The sequence below is a fragment of the Chamaea fasciata genome, unplaced genomic scaffold (assembly GCF_029207755.1).
Source record: "Chamaea fasciata isolate MVZ Bird 193981 ecotype frontalis unplaced genomic scaffold, bChaFas1.0.hap1 SCAF_9, whole genome shotgun sequence".
Lineage (NCBI taxonomy): Eukaryota > Metazoa > Chordata > Aves > Passeriformes > Sylviidae > Chamaea > Chamaea fasciata.
This window is the reverse complement of record NW_027094094.1, coordinates 22,696,034-22,714,236: the sequence shown is the minus strand read 5'-3', so window position 1 is coordinate 22,714,236 and position 18,203 is coordinate 22,696,034. Positions and strand designations below refer to the sequence as shown.

General features: G+C 36.0%; 1 protein-coding gene across 14 annotated transcripts in view; it reads left to right on the top strand.

The window, feature by feature from the left end:
• The window catches only part of KCNMA1 (potassium calcium-activated channel subfamily M alpha 1), a 427,658-nt gene that overhangs the window by 265,220 nt on the left and 144,235 nt on the right, over positions 1 to 18,203 (top strand). For all 14 annotated transcript variants that reach the window (XM_066191493.1, XM_066191492.1, XM_066191496.1 and 11 more), the window contains 4 exons: positions 6,885 to 6,960; positions 11,669 to 11,744; positions 12,939 to 13,109; positions 14,714 to 14,805. In XM_066191493.1, the coding sequence (XP_066047590.1) occupies positions 6,885 to 6,960; positions 11,669 to 11,744; positions 12,939 to 13,109; positions 14,714 to 14,805 (415 nt within the window). The remainder of the gene's footprint in view (positions 1 to 6,884; positions 6,961 to 11,668; positions 11,745 to 12,938; positions 13,110 to 14,713; positions 14,806 to 18,203) is intronic.

Genomic DNA, 18,203 nt, shown 5'->3' with positions numbered 1-18,203 from the left:
TGAAGACACTTTTCACAATGAAGTTTGTGTATTATGCTCAAAGCAGGAAAATTCGTGAAGAATATCTATCATATGTAATGATAGATATATATATATATATGTATAATATATAGAATAATAGTAATACATAATATATATATGATCTTACATAATCATATATAAGACCATGATTATTTTAATTTGAAGAGCTTTATGTAATTGAATGAGGTGGTAGTTGACTGAACAAAACTCCAGTTATGTGAATATTCATAGAGCAGGTCTGCTTGAGAGAGCTATGGACTCTATTCTTTGTGCTCTTGCTTGATGGCCAAATCAGTTTATTTTGAATTCTTTTTCCTTCAGTGAGATATCTGTCATTAACTGGGGTTGGAGGAAGGGTTGTTATGTTTATTTTTTGGAGGTTTTTAATTTCATCTGGGATAAATCCTGTAAGAGTTGGCTGATTATGTGACCTCTGCCTTCTGCATACTAGCTTTGACTGGAAAACAGACGTGAACTTGCCAAAGAAACTAGTGCACCGTAAGCAATTTCCTTTATGTACAAGAATTATAGGAACTGTATTCTTTGTGAGTGTACTTGTTCATTCCAAGTGAACAGCATCATGTTTGTGGGTTTTGAATCAGTGGGTGTGGTTCTTTGATGTATCTGAAAGAAGCTTATGTGGTAATATCCGGATAGAAGATGGCTTTTAAGCTCTAATACATTACGGATCAGAGGAGCATCTGCACTGCCTGCTTGCTTCTGTGATTTGTTTTGTCCATCCAGTTTGTGATACTCTTAGTCTGTTTTGTCAAGCTGAGTTTTGTATTTGAATTCATTCTGTCTGTTTCAAGCTAACGGAAATGGACCAGATTATACTGAATTATCTTTTGATAACAACTGGTAAAGGGGAGCTTTATGTTGTGTCCAGTTAAACAAATCTGCTCCCAAAGACAAGTTCTGTTAAAGAAGGAACTCGGAGCTGTCTCTCCGTGTTGATACTGAATTAGGAAAAGGAAAGGTAAATGTATGATCATCTTCACTGTTAGTGAATGCTGTGACTGAAGACTGGACCACAGTACTTACTTGCAGTGCTCCTGAAGCTGAAGATACACAGTCATGATTCCCAGCAAGATTTTAGTCTACCACAACCCTTCTGGGGGCACGCGTACAGAAACGTACAAAAGTACTAGAAGGCGTAAAAAATCTCATGGAGAATTGTTCAAAAATGGATATCGTGTCAAACCTGGACATAACATCTCTGAAAAGGAAGAGCAGCGTACTTTGCGAAACTCCTTGGTGTCTTGTTATAGGGTCGGCTCGTACTGGGGTAAGGTCCAATTCAGCTTTTTCTTCAGAACTGTAGTTTGTTATACTGTCTCTGGTGCTAGTATTACTCTATCCTCTGAAAAAGATGTTCTGTTTTATTTTTCAGCTTAAAAAAAGCTGCAGTATTTCAGTTGCTTTGTAGGAAGAATTCTTTCTCAAAATTACGCACTGCAGTGTACTCCTGTCTCCCCAGTACAGCGGTTCATTGTCCACCTAGAATCAAATAATCCAGTCTTTAATGAAGGATGGACTGTAAGATTCTGTGATGTTGGTGTTAGCAAGAAGTTTTGTTTGAAACTGCTGTCATTAAGATGTAATAGCAAGTTGAAGGAATGTGCAGCAGAGAGATTTATTAACAAATCTTTGATACAGCATGGTGTGAAAGAAATCTATGTAGCTTCTAAACTTGACTGTGGTTTCACTGTGCTGGTCATAGAGCACTGATTATTTTCATGCTGCAGGCTATTCTCCCCTCTTGTACTGTTGCATAACAGAGGTGGGGAGATGTATAAAAATATTTTGTCTGGGTTGTTTCCAAGGAATGACACATCCTTTTCCTCCCATTCTATTTCTTCTTGTCTTTTTTCCTTTGCGCTTTCATTTTCAAGCCTATCTACAGGGAGTAAGATCTCAAATAACTCTGCTGTACTCTGTGAAGATGTTCAGAATGGGATTGTTTTGCATCCTAAAAATTATCCCTCCATCCTGTGTCTCAAAAAAGGCTCCTAAATATGGATTCTGGGGGTTTTTTTCCGACTTCAGTAAACTGTGTGATCTTAAATGAAATCTGGGGTAGAAGTAGCCATTGATAGATTTGATGAAGATGCTGTTCTGATAAATGGGTGAATGGTTTGTCAGGAATAGAAGTGGTAAACAGAATCCCTGTGGATTGAACTCTCACACCAATATTTTGGATATACTATTGTCTATTGGACAAAAAAAATAAACAGCCTGAGGCAGAAAGAAAGGATTTACATATCTCATTGGTGAGAAACTATGTAATGCTTGGTGCTGATCTTGTTGATTCACCTCTCATGTTGAATGAAGAAATATCCAAATTCCTGTTTCTATTTATTAGAATCTCATTAAAATAATATAAGTATAGTTGTCAGGATTTCCTTACATTTCCATTTAAAGATTTAAAGTGGTGCATTTCCTTTTTTTTTTTTTTTTGGGGGGGGGGAGGTGTGAGGAGGGGGTTAGGGTTTGCAACCTCTAGCTAACCCTCGTTGCTTCAGTATATTTATCCAGTGGAGTGGATAACTTCAACAGAGAAGGTGCAAAACTGTCTGACAGACGGGAAAATACCCTATTGCTTGTAAAGTCAAATAGAGCTCTGAATAATACTGTTTACTTTGTTGTAAACCTTACAGATAAAATAATTTTCTACTGTTATTGCATTGCTACTGGCACATAGTTTATTGGCGGTGTCAGGATCACTGTTCTGTTTTAAAGAATCCATCAGTTTTGCTGGGTCCTTGGTAAAGAGTAAAAAAAAAGTACTCCTGCTATATTCTAGATGTAACCTGGTAGTTCAGCATGGTATATTGCTTCCTATTGAACGGATAATTGATTTCTCTTAAACTGATTTCAGGGGTTTTGAGCAATATGTGGCCTCTCCTAGTGACTGTTTTTTAGATTTTTTTAGAGATTTTAGGTTGAACACCGTGATATGAAATAATATTACACACATATATTACATTTTCAGTGTATTTTGAAAACGGTGTGCTGCACAGGCAACACAGTAGAAGAAGAAATATTTTTGCAGTAAAAAGATAATCCTGTGGTAGAGTTGAAGGTTTATTTGAATCATCATACGCACAACTTAGACTATTGTACTACAGGCAGAAACTATTGACTAAAACACTTTGTCTCATATTGTTTAAAGAATCTGGTTTATAATTACGAGAGCTTTTTCTGGTGTTGATATCCATGAATATCTTGGCTTTGTCCTGGATATTACAGCTGAAATAAACTCCAATTCCCAAGCGTATTTTAGTCATCCATTTAGAAGCAGAAGACTGAAAAACTCAAGAGATCCTTCTTTTATTTTATCTGTGTATTTTTTTCTCTTATTCGAGAGATTTTCTGGATAAATGAAATATTTTGGTACTTATTTTTTTTGTATAATTTGTAGTGTAGCAGATTATATCCTATTCTAGTCAGATCCCATAAGAAAATTCCAATGTAAAACTCTTTTCCAAGAAAAAGGTGAGTTACATGGCAGAGAAAAAGTAGCAAGTGCTTCCTGAGCATTCTGTTTAGCAGTTTACAATTAGCTTTGGCAGACAGGGTCCATGAAATGTGCAAAATTACAATGGACTTCGCTGTAATATATAAGAAACTTAGCCTATGTCAACTCTTGATTATATCATTTAAATGTTAAACAGTTTTGTAGGTATTTAATAAGAAAAGAAATTCTTCTCCACTTGTATAAAACACATTCCCAAATATTGCTAAGGAAATAGAGCTGTACATATTTGTATATACAGCTGAAACAGCTTTGGGAGAGGGGAAATTTTTATTAGTGCTTTCTCTTTTTGATGCATAAACTAACATCAGCCGTTTCTGTTCTCGGTAAGGTGGTTGACCTGAAAGAGGTCATCTCAGCTGTGAGACGGGGTTTGAGTGCACCCTCAGCATGTATGCAGAAAACACCAAGCTGAGTGGTGCAGTTGGCATGCCCGGGGGAACAGGATGCCATCCCGAAGGACCGGGACAAGTTTGAGAAAGCAGGTCTGTGGAGCTTCCTCAGGCTCAACAAGGCCAAGGACACGGTCCTGCACCTGGCTTGGGGCCATCCCCAGTGTCAACACAGGCTGGGTGAGGGAGGGATTGAGAGCAGCCCCTGCAGAGGGTTTGGGGGCGCTTACAGATGAAAAGCTGGACATGAGCCAGCAGTGGGAATTTGCAGTCCAGAAAGCCAATTGTGTGCTGGGCTGCATCCAAAGCAACATGGGCAGCAGGGAAAGGGAGGAAATTCTTCTCCATTCCTGTGGTCCCCACCTGCAGCACTGTGTCCACATCTGGGGCCCTCAGCACAAAAAAGGGGGGCAAGACCTCTCCTTGAGGAAAAGCTGAGAGAGTTGGAGTTGTTCAGCCTGGAGGAAAGAGGGATTTGGGGAGACTTCCAGTACCTGAAAGGAGCAGAGTTTCTAACAGTACCTGCTGCAATAGAAGAAAGGGTAATGGTGTCTGTATAATAGAGGGTTGTTTAGAATACAGGTAAGGAATTTTTTTACCGTGAACATAGTGAAACACTGGAACAGGTTGCCCAGAGAGGTGGTAGATTCTCCCGTCTTGGAAACATTTAAGGTCAGACCAGACAGAGCTCTGAGCAACCTGATGTAGCTGCTCATTGCAGGGAGGGTTGGGCAAGATGACCTTGAAAATTCCTCTCTCCCCAAACTATTGTATGATTCTGTGAAAAACACATAAAATGAAATACATGTAGGAATATAATAGCTGATCTAGCTTTGCCTAGGAAACTTCAGGATCCTGGAAAGAATTAGTTTGCCATGTAATAATTCCTTTGGCTTTTATAATTGAAAGCCATTTCTATTTTGCAGTTAAACTGTCTAAGCAAACTCTCTTTTTTGGGTTTTGGTAGGGGGGTTTTTTGGGTTGTTTTTTTTTTTTTTTTTCTTTTCTCTGAAAGAAATTTTTTAAAATTATGTGGGCTGCAGCAAATGCAGGACTTCATCTATAAAGATTTTCTTCTTCCACAAAAAATACATTGAACCCGTAGTATTTTTCTTCTATCATTTGATATCTCAGCAATTAAAATATATCTTAGCTCTTATAATGGAGATAGAGGTTACGTTGCTAACTTAGACGTTTCTCAGGTTTCTTTTTGAAATGTAGCAGTGGTTAGCTTGGTCTTATCATTAGCTTCAGATGCAGTGGAGAACATTTGAGAGGCAGGGTTTTTATACCTTCACCCCAGCCACTTTTCGTAAAGGTTCATAGGGAGTGGAGTGAGGAAAGCGGCTGGATGGAAAAGAGCTCTAAAGTTTATGGTTGCTAGTAAGGATCCTCTTCTTCCCTGTCTAACCACATCTCTTTGGATAGGAGTAGCAACTGTGAACAGAGGGATGTCTCTCTCACAGGTTCAGCAATATGATCCAAAGTTATCATTCTCTACTTGCAAAAGGATTTGACATTTAGCATTATTAAGCTTCATTTAATTGCTTTTCATATACCTGAATCCATTTAGCAAGTTATGATTAATTTTCAGAGTTCCCCAAAATCCGTAATTAAAAAGAAACTTTGTATCCATATAATAGACTGGAGTGTACTTCAACACTACTTAGGGGTCTTAACAAGGCAAAATATAAGAGCAAATATTTTATTTAACAACTTTCCAAGAATACTGCAGGATAAACTTCTTGATTTAAACACATCTTGCCACATGCACCTTTGTGCTTGAGGGGAACCTCTTATTCCAGTGGGATGATGAAAGTTGTGACCAGGTTTATATATTTGCCAGGATCGGTATTTCCTTAATTTTCTAGAAATAAAAAGTGGTTTCTCCCACTGGAGTTGGGTAAACTAGATGTCAATAAAGAGAATGTATGAGAAGAAGCTGCTCTGGACCTTCCTGTAACAGTTTCAATACCATGTTACACAACTTTTATGTAACTCCTGGCTGTATTCTCTAATAGAAATTATGCTTCAAGCTTTACTTTAATTTTATAAGCTGGGCATATGTACAGTACAAAGTGTACTTCTATTCATATGCCAAAGATCTGCAGCCAAATCATTTACTATCAGCATAAGACTATTTTAATAATTTAAGCCCTTAATCTTCTATATTAGTTTCTCGCACACACTCTTTTTGTCTCACTGACTTTGTAGTTGTCTGGGAATTGCTATGCACGCAATCTGATTTTGACATGAAAATGCTATTTCTTTGTAAAAATACTTTTTTAAAAAAATAGTTGATACGTCATGTATTTCTAGAGTTATAGACTGATGGAAAGAATTCAAGTAAATTTGCCATTTTTAAGAGTAAAAGTGTAATTTCTCTGTTTTCCTACTTGAATTTTTTGAAATTAGAGTGGAGATAGGGAGCATCATTACTATAAAAGATTTTACGTCATTAAGATTTACCAAATTTAATCAGGCATATACAGTCTACTTTATCCAGGTTATCAGATCTCCTGGCCATGATCTGTTATTTTGCACTAAGCAACGCAGGAGCTTGGAGGGCTGAGATGTTTTAGACCTGCCTGTGTCTTTGACAGCCTGAAAGAGAAGGACATGTGCACTGCAACTACCAACATAAACCTCAGTGAGGCTTTTCCCTCTTAGCTTTCAGCCTGTGTGTCTCCACCCATTACTTCCTACAAAAACTAAGGCTTCCTGGTAGGATAAATCTGTTATTGGGAAATAAATTTAAAAGAATTTGAAAAATACCTGTTAAGGATCCTTGAACAATTAAATATGGAAGAGCATTTCAAAGGTATTTGACATTTTGTATGTTACTTATGTTGATTTCATTGATTGCTGTCATTCTGATATGCTGTTGCAATTTGAATTACTCTTTACTATAACTTTATTTTCTTTTACTGCAGGTTTAAGATTTTTAAGAGCCCTTAGACTGATACAGTTTTCAGAAATCTTGCAGTTTCTGAATATACTTAAAACAAGGTAAGACTTTTTCTTACATGCTGATTTAGTTGCATTGGTGACAGAATGTAAATGACTTAGATTTGGGGCCTTAGTAATATATGATTTTCTTTTCTGGAACCCCTCCCCCTTGGTATCTGTTCTTTAAACCCTTTTCTGCTGATGAAGGATTCATCAGTGACAGCATCTTTTGGTGTGTGATCATTTTAATGGATGTGTTGTTATCTTTGAAATATCGAGCAAGGTTATGTGTTGATAAATTAACCACAGAATTAATTACATAGTTTTGAACTGATTAAACATTTCTTCTTTCTCTGTATCCAGTCCATGTTCTGCTGTCTTAAAAAACTGAAATCCAAATTCATTCAAAAGAATGCAGTTAAAAACTATTTTGAGAAATTCTCATTGTGGCTCTTCCAGTTTTTTTGAACTGAGCATCATTTTTCACATCAAAAACATACTAAAAATTGCACTGAGTTATCTTTATATTGTGTTCATTATCCTTAGTATTTCGTCCATATAATAATTAAAGTACTCCAATTAACCTTCTGCCTTACTGGTTCTTGGGCCTATTAATACATGAAAGTTGTGCAAGAAAAGCACAATTTTGGACAAAAGATCATTTTGAAGGAAATAAAGAGTCCCTTGCAGTTGAAGACATATTGTTTTTCATCGTTCTCTAAAATGCTCCAGGGGAAGTATTGAACCCAGCTTCCAATAATTACTGTATAATCAGCTCCATTTTGAAAGCCTCTCTTCTCTCCACCAGTGGCTATAGATGTGTGAGGGCTTTATATGCAGGTAAATCCATCTCTTGCTGTGAAAATTTGTAGCAGTGGGAAAATAGGTACTGAAATTTGTGCAGACTCACAGTAAACAGCTGTTTCTTCAACCCTTAACCTTGAAACGATTCTCTGTACTGTAAAACTCTCACACTATCTGTCTCTAGTTGTGTTACTGGAAGGAAGCCAGTTCTGGTTAAAGAAAGACATCAAAGAATGTAAGGTGAAGTCCCATAGCTCAGACTGCTCAGTATGGGAAAGGAGAATAAGATTTAACATGCAGAACAACTCTACCACAGGAAATGGCAGTCAGTGGAGAAGCCCCATAAAGTCAAAGGATTCTGGAGAAAAGCTAATAGCCCCTTCAGTAGTGGGGATTTGTGAAATTCCAGATCCATAAATGTGCATTAATCACATTCAAGATACTCAGAGCTGGTTTATTTAAGATTGATCTGTTCATTTAAATAGTCTTTGTCTGGTGCAGAATTTACTCCTATATTAGATATCATCATCTCTCTGATTATTTATATGACTGCCAAAATATCTGTAAACCTCAAATGTTGATTATTGAAAGCCTGTAAAGCAAAACTTTCTTATGTGAGTGTTTCAGTTTAGTCAGTCAATCCTTAGCAGTTCATCACTAACATCATTCATTTAACTGAAGAATTGTCACTGCCTCAAAACATTTCTTTTATGTCTCTTTCTGTTCCTGGTAATGCAACGAAAGTCATGTCTGCTCTCTTTTTTGTCTTACTTAATAACCTGAAATGAACTAAACATTTTTGAATGTCAGCAGTGTTCACAAAACATTTATTTTTTAATGAATGTGTCAAATTAAGAGAGTGCAATTTTTTAAAAAGGTTTCTAGTTACACTTAACATAAATTTGATTGTGTTAGTGCTTAGGGTTTCTTCTAATATCTTGCATGAGTTTAGCTTTTAGAAAGCAACAAGCTAGAAAACTCATTTATTACTGCTATCTTCAATGAGAAATTTTTGTATTTTCAGTGTGTTCTGAAGGTACAGTTCATATGCTGTGCACACATTTTCTATTACAGTACCAGAATGCTCTTTAATTGGGAGCTTCTGGTTCTGAATTATTTTGCTTCCTAAAAAAATAAAGCATGCTGAGCCCTTGTGATTAATGGAGAATCTTTAAAATAATTTTGTACGAGTTAGAGCAGTTAAACTAGTAGTCTCAACAAATCTAGTTTATTTAAATAAAATTTAATTCCATAAATTCAGTTGGTGATTTCAATTACATACTGTGGCCTTAAATCTTTATTATTACTTTTAAGTCTTACACTATATTGTATGCTTTTGGCCTGCTACTGCAACATTATTTTGCTCAGGGACGATTAAAAATCTTCCGGAATTAAGATTTTTAAGATTTTAAGATTTTGCAGGTCACTTTTAAGATTTTATTGAAATTGTCAACATTTTAGGATTTTTGTGAACATAAAGACGAAGAATCAATAACAGAACTTGAATTGTTGAATAGGAGTAGTAAATTCAGAATATTATTACTAGCTCTGAAATTATAGTAGGGAAAAAAATACTTTTTATTATTAAAAAATTCAGCCGAAGAAGAGTTCTCCATTTCAGGTGATATGTTTTTATATGAAAAAGGTATGGAACTGATTTGACCTAGGCATTTCAGTGCATTTGGCATTAATAACACATAACAACCGAGAAGATGAGAAAGTGATAGGGTATACTAGGCAATGCTGTGTTTTTAATATTTAGTGCAATTGCAGAGAAATTTTCTACTCCTTTTCTCTTCAGTAGAGAAAAAAATTTATTGTAACCTACAAATGAAAATTACTCCTGGAATTATTGACTGAGATATGAGGATTAAAGGAACATATATTATTTACGCAGTGAATCTGCAGTGAGCAGAAGGGCCATTCCAAAAAGTGGAATCCAGGGAAAGAAGCTGGACAGTGCAAAAACAGAGGCAGCAAAGAGACTACCAAAGTGTTAGGTGATTATTAGAATATCTGAAAAAAAAAAAAAAAAGCTAAATATATTTGAAAATATACTATAAGATGAAGTAAAATATTACAGTGGCACTTTAAAAGCCTGTACTCTGCCAAGGACCTGTTTGTTTCCCTAATTAGAAATCAAATGTATTTTAAAGATTTTTTGTTCCCATGTTTTATGAAATTGAATTCTACAGTTTTTAGTTGAAAAATTTCTCTCCAGTGTTTTCTAATATATTTCAAAAAACTGCAGGGACCTAGACAGGGCTCACAGTAAGGGATTTTTGCACAGATGTTGGAAAGAGCTTAAAGAGGGGGAAAATATTTATGACTAATCCTTCATCTATATTTAGACTCTGGCAGAAACACAGGGAGTATTTCGTAGAGGACAGACAAGGTACAGTGTTTAATAAATCTTCAAAAATCAAGTGTACCAAACAAGTAATGTAGATAGTTACTAATAATGGGTATTACAGTAATATGAAGAGACCAACAGAGACATCATTTTTTATCAGGAACATCTTGTGTTCTAAGTTCAGGTGAAGGATGATATTCAGCCTTTCATAATGGAGCTTTGCATCAGCATGACTCCTATGATTTTGTTTCATCTAGGTACCCATGGGTTAGGGTCCTGTGCTATAAATGAATGTAACCACTAAGAAACTAGGGAGTTTAATCAGCCATAGTTTAAGAAAGAGAGAAATAGGGAATATATGTTGATGTTGGTAAACACTAATGACAAGACTGCTGATACAATATTTTATTTTTGAGTACCATATTCATTTCATCATCTGTCATGTTACCCAGTCATATTCTATTCTTTGTACTCCCATATGTCCACTGACTGTAACTTTTAAAACTATTTTTAAAGGAGCTGTACTGGTTAATTTTACAGGTTGTTTCCCAATTTTTTTCAGAAAAGAATGCGTTTTTATTGTCCTTAAAGTAGTTATAAACAGAAACATTGATTAATTATACCACAAAACTACTATGGCTAACAATGAGAGTGAATTTTTCCCATTTTTTAATTTATTAATGTATTGCTTTAAGGATAATTGTGGGGTTTTTTTCTGAGGTGTTATACCTTCTTATAAATCTTTTCAAAACCTTGAATGGGTAAGATTGTTTAAACACAGTCCTACATGGACTGCAATTCCTCGTGTTTCTGTTGAATATCCCACTTAGGACAGTGACTTTTGTGAGAAGAGAGGGAGCAGGTTTTATATGTATTTCTTTCAGAAGATTTTAACTATGGCGTTTTTCTGCTGGACTGAGTGAGGTCCTCACTTCAAAATCACTTCTGGCTACAATGGAGAAAATACTACTCAGTGCAACTAAAATTATTTGCAGAATTTTTGGTTGGTTTAAATTATTTTTTTTTTAGTTTTCTAGAGAAAAATGTGCATTTGAATTATGAAATACTCTAATTTCATGTGAATTTTCCATAGAGGTCCATAGGAGTTTGTGTAAGCAGAATTATATGAAAAATATTTAGGATTTTGCACAGGAACTATAAAATACCTTAGTATTAAAATGCCTCGCTTAGTTCTTCAATTTGGGAATCGTAATTTTCTCATGCGTTTTTTTATGTATTTCCTTGTGAGTAACTCTTAGTGTATAGCAGTGAAAAATGAAGAGATGAATGTACTGAGAGGCAACCAAATTGTCTTTGAAAAAGCATTATTTATTTCTATAAGTTTGTTTCTGACTACTGATGTAGCTAAGGTTTCTGTTTGTCTTTCTGCTCTCTTATATTGGGAGTTTCTCTTCAAGCTATCTCAATTAGGAAAATGTGAACTCTCCAAAGGAAAGATAATACATATTATATGTTAACTTTTGCATTAGGGAGTCTGTTTCTTTTGGGGAATAATCATCGGCTTCTTAAGTATGCAGTTGCATGCAGGTAACTGTAAAAAATGTGTGACAATTTCTAGTCTAAGTTCCTGTTTGCTTTGTTTATTTCCAGTAATTCCATCAAGCTAGTGAATCTGTGCTCCATATTTATCAGCACGTGGCTGACAGCGGCTGGGTTCATACATTTGGTGAGTGCCTGTGAGAACACTTGAGAGACTTTATCTGACGGACCGCGGGCTCTCGGAGCTGCTTTGCTCCTGACGCCGCGCCGCGCTCGGTAGTGAAGTACCCCATCGATGGAGCGCAATAAAGAGGCGACGCAGCTCCCCCAAGCTCTGAGGCTTGTTCTCCCCTCTCCGGGAGGTGTGAGAGGGATTTTGGGCAGAGCTGGCCAAAGCGGGGCGGGAGCGGCGCGGTGAGCAGCAGGTGGCGGTGTTCGCCAGTGAACGCCCTCTGCGGGACCCGTGTCCGGCTGGAGCGCTTTCACTGGCTCCGCTCCAGAGCTGCATCCAGCTGCGCAGGATTACAGTCAAATTCCTTCTTCCCTTGCTATTTCAGTCATTTATTGTTCGCCCTTAAAAAGATCCACTGAGATCTTGAATGTTTTAATCTATTACATATTCCTCATTTGCGTAGAATCGTATTTTTACGCTCCTCTGGGCAAGTGTGGCATTTCTATCTAGAAACAGTATCTTTTTCTATTTTTGAACAAACGGAACACAACACCCCTTAAATATTGCATCATGTCCAAGGGAATGCTGTTTTCTAGATTTTGGATTTTTTTTTTTCCTTTGGTTTTCAACAAAAGCTTTTCTGTTCTACTGTAGGAATACTCAAACTTCAACTTTTTACTGTGGAACAAATTTTAGATGGCACACTCTTTTCCCACTGACAAACGTATAATTTTGTCTCAGCAGTGGCTGGCTTTTTGAAAAAGTAGTAGCACACCGCTAAAGGTGCCTGTTATGTCTTCAATAGCTATATAATCTTTTCAAACAAAAACATTGAGGAGTATAATTGCATTAAAAGTAAGATTTCCTCTGAAAATATTTTGAACAAATTTTTATTAAATGAACTTACCTAACCACATAAGTAAGCTACATTATTTAGTGGTGCCTGGAAAAGATACTTTCCATTGATGATCTGAGTAGCAAGGCTGTATATATTGGCAAAAGAACTGCAGTGCTCTATTTGGCACAGGGTCAGGTTCTTTATTTGATCAAAATAAATCACAGGAAGGGATTCAGAGTTCGTATTATATGACAAGTTATAAATCTACACACACACAGAGACATATGCATATATGGGTAGACTTAATTTGGGGTTAATTAGATTTAATTATAATTAATATAATTCATTATATGTTTTCTTGTACATTGTAGGTGGAGAACTCAGGGGATCCATGGGAAAATTTCCAAAATAATCAACCACTGACATATTGGGAATGTGTTTATTTGCTGATGGTTACAATGTCCACTGTTGGCTATGGAGATGTTTATGCAAAAACAACCCTTGGTCGCCTTTTCATGGTCTTCTTCATCCTTGGGGGATTGGTAAAAATTCTTCTTTATATTCTTCTTAATACTCCAATTACCTTAAAACTTGATGCTGTGTATCTCAATGTTGTAATTAAGGAAACAATAATATCATCTGGATTGGTAAATTTAAATTAATTATAAAACATTAAAATATGTATAATATGCTTTTTTTTCCCTGTAGATATATATTTTGGCAGAGCTTGTCAAATTAGTCCAGAATTAGAATTTTTGTAATCCATTTAAATGAGTAATGCATGTGAATACATGAAGTGCCTTAATATTTCAGCATATAATGTTATTTGTAGTCTTCTACTTCTTAGTGACTGACTGTAGAGAATTTTTGGAGGTTGCTATTGATATTTAAAGGCACTTTGCGGTTTCAGAAGTCCTACCCACCCTTCTGTGTTCCTTCCCAAAATTCCAACAAACACTGTGGCTTTGGACTGCCTTAAAGAGCAGCTTGCCTGATCTAGATGATGGCAAACAACACTCTCTTTCATGTCGTGAAGTACAATTTTAGCTCACAATTTATCACATGGCCATAACCAGTATCCTTTTATATCAGCAATTTCTCGTGTTCTTTGTCTTGTATGTAAATATCACCCAAGTTACTATTTGTCTTGTCAACTTTTCCATTATTTGTTAGTGCTAGAAATATTATTACACCTGTTGCAATGTTCTCTAAACCAGCAAAGTTTATTTTAGCATTTACACTGTGCAAGGTAAATGCAAGTAACTCGTAATGTATATTGTGCCCATACACACATATGTATATTGTTACATTACCCTCATCTATTGATTTCACATATACATATATCTCACAGAGGTGATATATATATAATCAATGTTTTGAATGCCAAATGATACAAACAGAGATACATATGAGCATTACATATATGCATTCCCATCTCTGTTTATTGACATATCAAATGGCAGTAGCTCTTCGAAGTATCCAGCCACAAGGAAGCTGTTTGTTGGACAAAACATGGCACAAAAATTTTTATTTTCTCCTCAAAACCTTTTTTCTATCACACGTTCCAATCCTTCTAAACCCAAGAACTTTTGGAAAAGTTTTTTTTGGGGGGGCGGGAGGGTGATTTTTTTTTGTTTCTTGATGGGGAAATAACCCCCGATTTTATCTTGTTTTTATCTTCTTTTAAATTTTTACAATGGGGGGGGAGAGTCTATATTTTAAAAAAAGAAATGTAACAGTATTGATAATACTTGGCTTTGGTTTTTTGCAGTGGGGCTTGGATAGGTTTTTTCCCCCTCTTCTCTTCAGGAAGAAATAGACATAACTGTTTTTTGTGATTAGATACCAGTTTGAAATAATTTTGTTCTTGTTTTGTTTTATGTGTCCATTTTTCCTCTTTTGACCGTTTTCTTTATTTATAAGGTGTGTACCTTCTCCAGAACCAACTTTTACATTGAGCCCTCTTGTTTTGTTTGATAAGAACTTTTTCATTTTTTTTTTTTATTTTCTTTTTAAACAACTGCATAGATCTAATTCTTTTGCATTTTCAGATCTTAAAAATATTTATCTTCTGAAAATATTCATCATCCCCCTTTCTTTGGCCTCTCTTTTTAGTCTTTTCTTCTGTCTCCTATCTTCTTCTTAGGCCATGTTTGCCAGCTACGTCCCTGAAATCATAGAGTTAATAGGAAACCGCAAGAAATATGGTGGTTCCTATAGTGCGGTTAGTGGAAGAAAGTAAGTATCCCAAGAGGCTCTGCTGCCTCTGCTGCAGTAGAACACTCTCTGCATGCCATTTTCTTTTTTTTTTTTGTGTTTTTGTTTCATGCATGTAGGCAATGTTTGCTCGCTACGTGCCAGAAATTGCTGCTCTCATCCTTAATCGGAAGAAATACGGCGGAACTTTTAACTCAACCCGAGGCAGAAAGTAAGTCCAAAACGACCAGGTGTGGTTGTGGGACTCTAAAGAGCCCCTGAAGGTGGTAATAGCTGACTCACAGCTTACAAGGCTGTATTCTTTGACATCAGATGTTACCACTGGAGAGTTGGCACACTATAATTAGAGACCTGGGCTGTGCTATGGTACAAGTCACAACATTTTGTCCCTACCTCAAGAGAACCTGGATACCACTCAGGCTACACTGACATATCTTATAAAAAGTGCTGCTATTACATATGCAGTTAACTTCTGCAGCAAGGGTGAGTTGTCACTTCACCATATGGGCATCAGAATATCGTGTGGTTTATCTCTTAACTGAGTGACAATGATAATTCACATGATTTTCAGACAACTCAGTTCTTCTTTGTTTTACTGGATGCGAAATAGGAGATATATATTGTCCAGCTTGCTCTGTAGGACTGACTATGTAAGAAGCCTAATAGTCCTGTTTCTCAATGTTCAATCGGCAGATTCAGATCTCATGCAGCTTTTTATGACTTTCCATGGATATTGCAAACTCTCGTGATTTTAGAAGCTGTGACCAGGGATTTTAAAGCAGTTCTCTTCCCTGTACCATATCAAGCGTGTCTGAAGAGCAGGCAGTAGCCTTAATATCAAAATAGTATTGTAAAAAAACAAACCTACTGGTTTTACCTGGTGGTAAAGGTTAAATTTTATTGGACCACATCACCTCATTACATTTCTACTGAAAGCCTGCTTGTTTTCTTGACCATGTTAAAACTAGCTCTCTGTGGCATTCCCAGCTCCTGGATGTGCTGGGATGTAGCCTTTACTGAACTAGATGTCCTTGGTGATATAGTGTGGTACAGCACAATATCACCTTTAGTGTTGCCATCCTTCATCTCATTACATACCATTGTGACATCCACTGGTAGAGTATATTTGTCCTGAAAGTCTAGTCATATAGAGAGTCCTTTCTATATGATATAAATAAGGTACTGCAAGAAATTTATCTAATGAATTGTCCCTCTTCTGCTTTAAGAAGATAATTTTTTACTTTGTTCCTTTCAAATCATCACCCATGCAACGTTTTGTTGAAGTGGACTATGGTTTTATCAAGTTATTTCTCCTTTCTGTGTAGCAGAAAGACTCTAAATATCCCACAGAGCTAATTCCAGAGTACTGTTTTATATCACTGTGTAGATAAATGAAAGTTTTAAAATTAGATATACTATTTTCTGTTCAATAATACTCAAGAAATTAGATAGTAAACTTCAATACGTGAATTCATTTGAGATACCCTCAAATGTCTAAACACTGATGTTGGAAACTTGCCTCACTCACCTAGTCAAACTAAATGCCTTGATTTATTTCTGGGAATGAGTAGTATTGGTAATTTCCCAAAATATTTATTTGTGATAGAGGGCAGGACTCAGTTTCATATTTACATTCATACGTGTCTTCTCAAAGAGAAGTTTTTTAAACTCAAAACATATCCCTCTGATTTGAAAACTCCAAAGGAGTTATAGCAGAGGGGAATGTGTTTAAAACCCATTTTATTCACAGAGTTTGTCCCTCCCCTTCTACATTGTCACTAGTACCCTGCATTGCTCAGATGTCTCTAAATTTGGACCTGATCTTCAGTCAGAACCCCACATCCTGAAAAGCTCAACTTCAGATTACAGGCTGCTGCTAGCTTTGGGGCGTGCTTAATTTTATTTTTTCACTGTTCGTTTTTGTCTTTCTTTATATGCACTGTTTTTTTTTTAAATCTCACTCTGTTGTCAGTGCTTTCTCTGCTGGTCTCTACTGCTCATATAATTTGTTGCCTGAAACTCAGCTCTGTCATCAGCGTACAAACTGTTCCATTTACTTTATGCATTGTTTTCTGGTTCAATTATTAATTACTAAGTAGTTTAAAGATGTCCTTTGCTCTTGTGGGTCTTTCATCACAGAATCTAAGCTTGGGAACTGCACAGTAAAAAGCCATTAGCACTCCTTGTTTGATGTTGCTTTTGCAGTCAGTAGAACAAGATTGATGAAATGTTATGTTTGGCCAAAATTGAAGTTTTCATTTGGAATTCAGCGTTGAGAGAATGGATTGTCAGAACCAATAAGTTTTCCTTTGCTTGGGATATGGACATGTGGTAGTAATTAGCAGTATAAGATCTTTAGTTGAGCAACCAAGCATAGATTCTGGCAGCAAAAATAATGAGAAACTACAGTTGTTCTATTTCTAATGTCAGAAAGTTTCCAGATAAAATTAGATACATTTTCAATATGAAAAAAGCTGAATTTTGGTGAAAGATACAGTTTTAGCTCTTAAAACAGCAAATGTGTGTACTTTTTAACTCTGTACAACATAGATAAATACATGGAATCTGCTTTGTAATATCTATATAAATCTGTTTATACATTGTCATGGTTTAACCCCAGCTAGAAACCAAGCCAGGAAACAGCGCAACATGTTGCCTCCTAAACTCTGTGTGTGTAATAAGATGATTAGTAAACATTTAGGTCAGAAATTAAAACCAGTGTATGGTTATGCACGTTTTGAGTTTTGCACTACGTGACTTAAATACTATGGAGAGCCTTGCTCTATGGAGCTATAAAGGGGCTATAATGTATGCATAGGAATTATTGATACAAACTTCACTAACTAAAGAAGAGAAATAACAAACACACAAGTTTGATCTCACATTTCATTTTGCATTTTCAGCCAATAAAGCCCACAAAGGATCATAAACTAGATAAGATTCATTTTGCATAATAAAGAACCTTCTTTTTGTCTTAGATGAGACCTATACATACAAACTTTGGAAACAAAAGTAGTTTGTAGACAGTATGCAGTTATCACTGGTTAAACTTACTAGATAATAGGTTAATTTAGTGGTGAAAGTCCACAGGGATTTTTTAGATTTTAAATTCAATTATAATTCCTACTTTGTAGTATTATTGTAAGGAGACTTCTAAGGAACGGGAATTTCTTTATAGTCTTTGATTGAAGTTTCATCTTCAGCTATTAAATGAACAGCAGTACTTACTGCTGCATTTATACCAAAATATCTAGACCAATACATCTACACAGAATGTAGCTGAGGCCAAACGTACACATTTAACGATGAGTAATGAATTTGGCACAGTTACAATCAGGAACAAAAAAAACAAGCAACCAAAAAACCCCAACAAACAAAACACACATGCTTCCTTATACCCTGTCTACATTTAGCTCTTT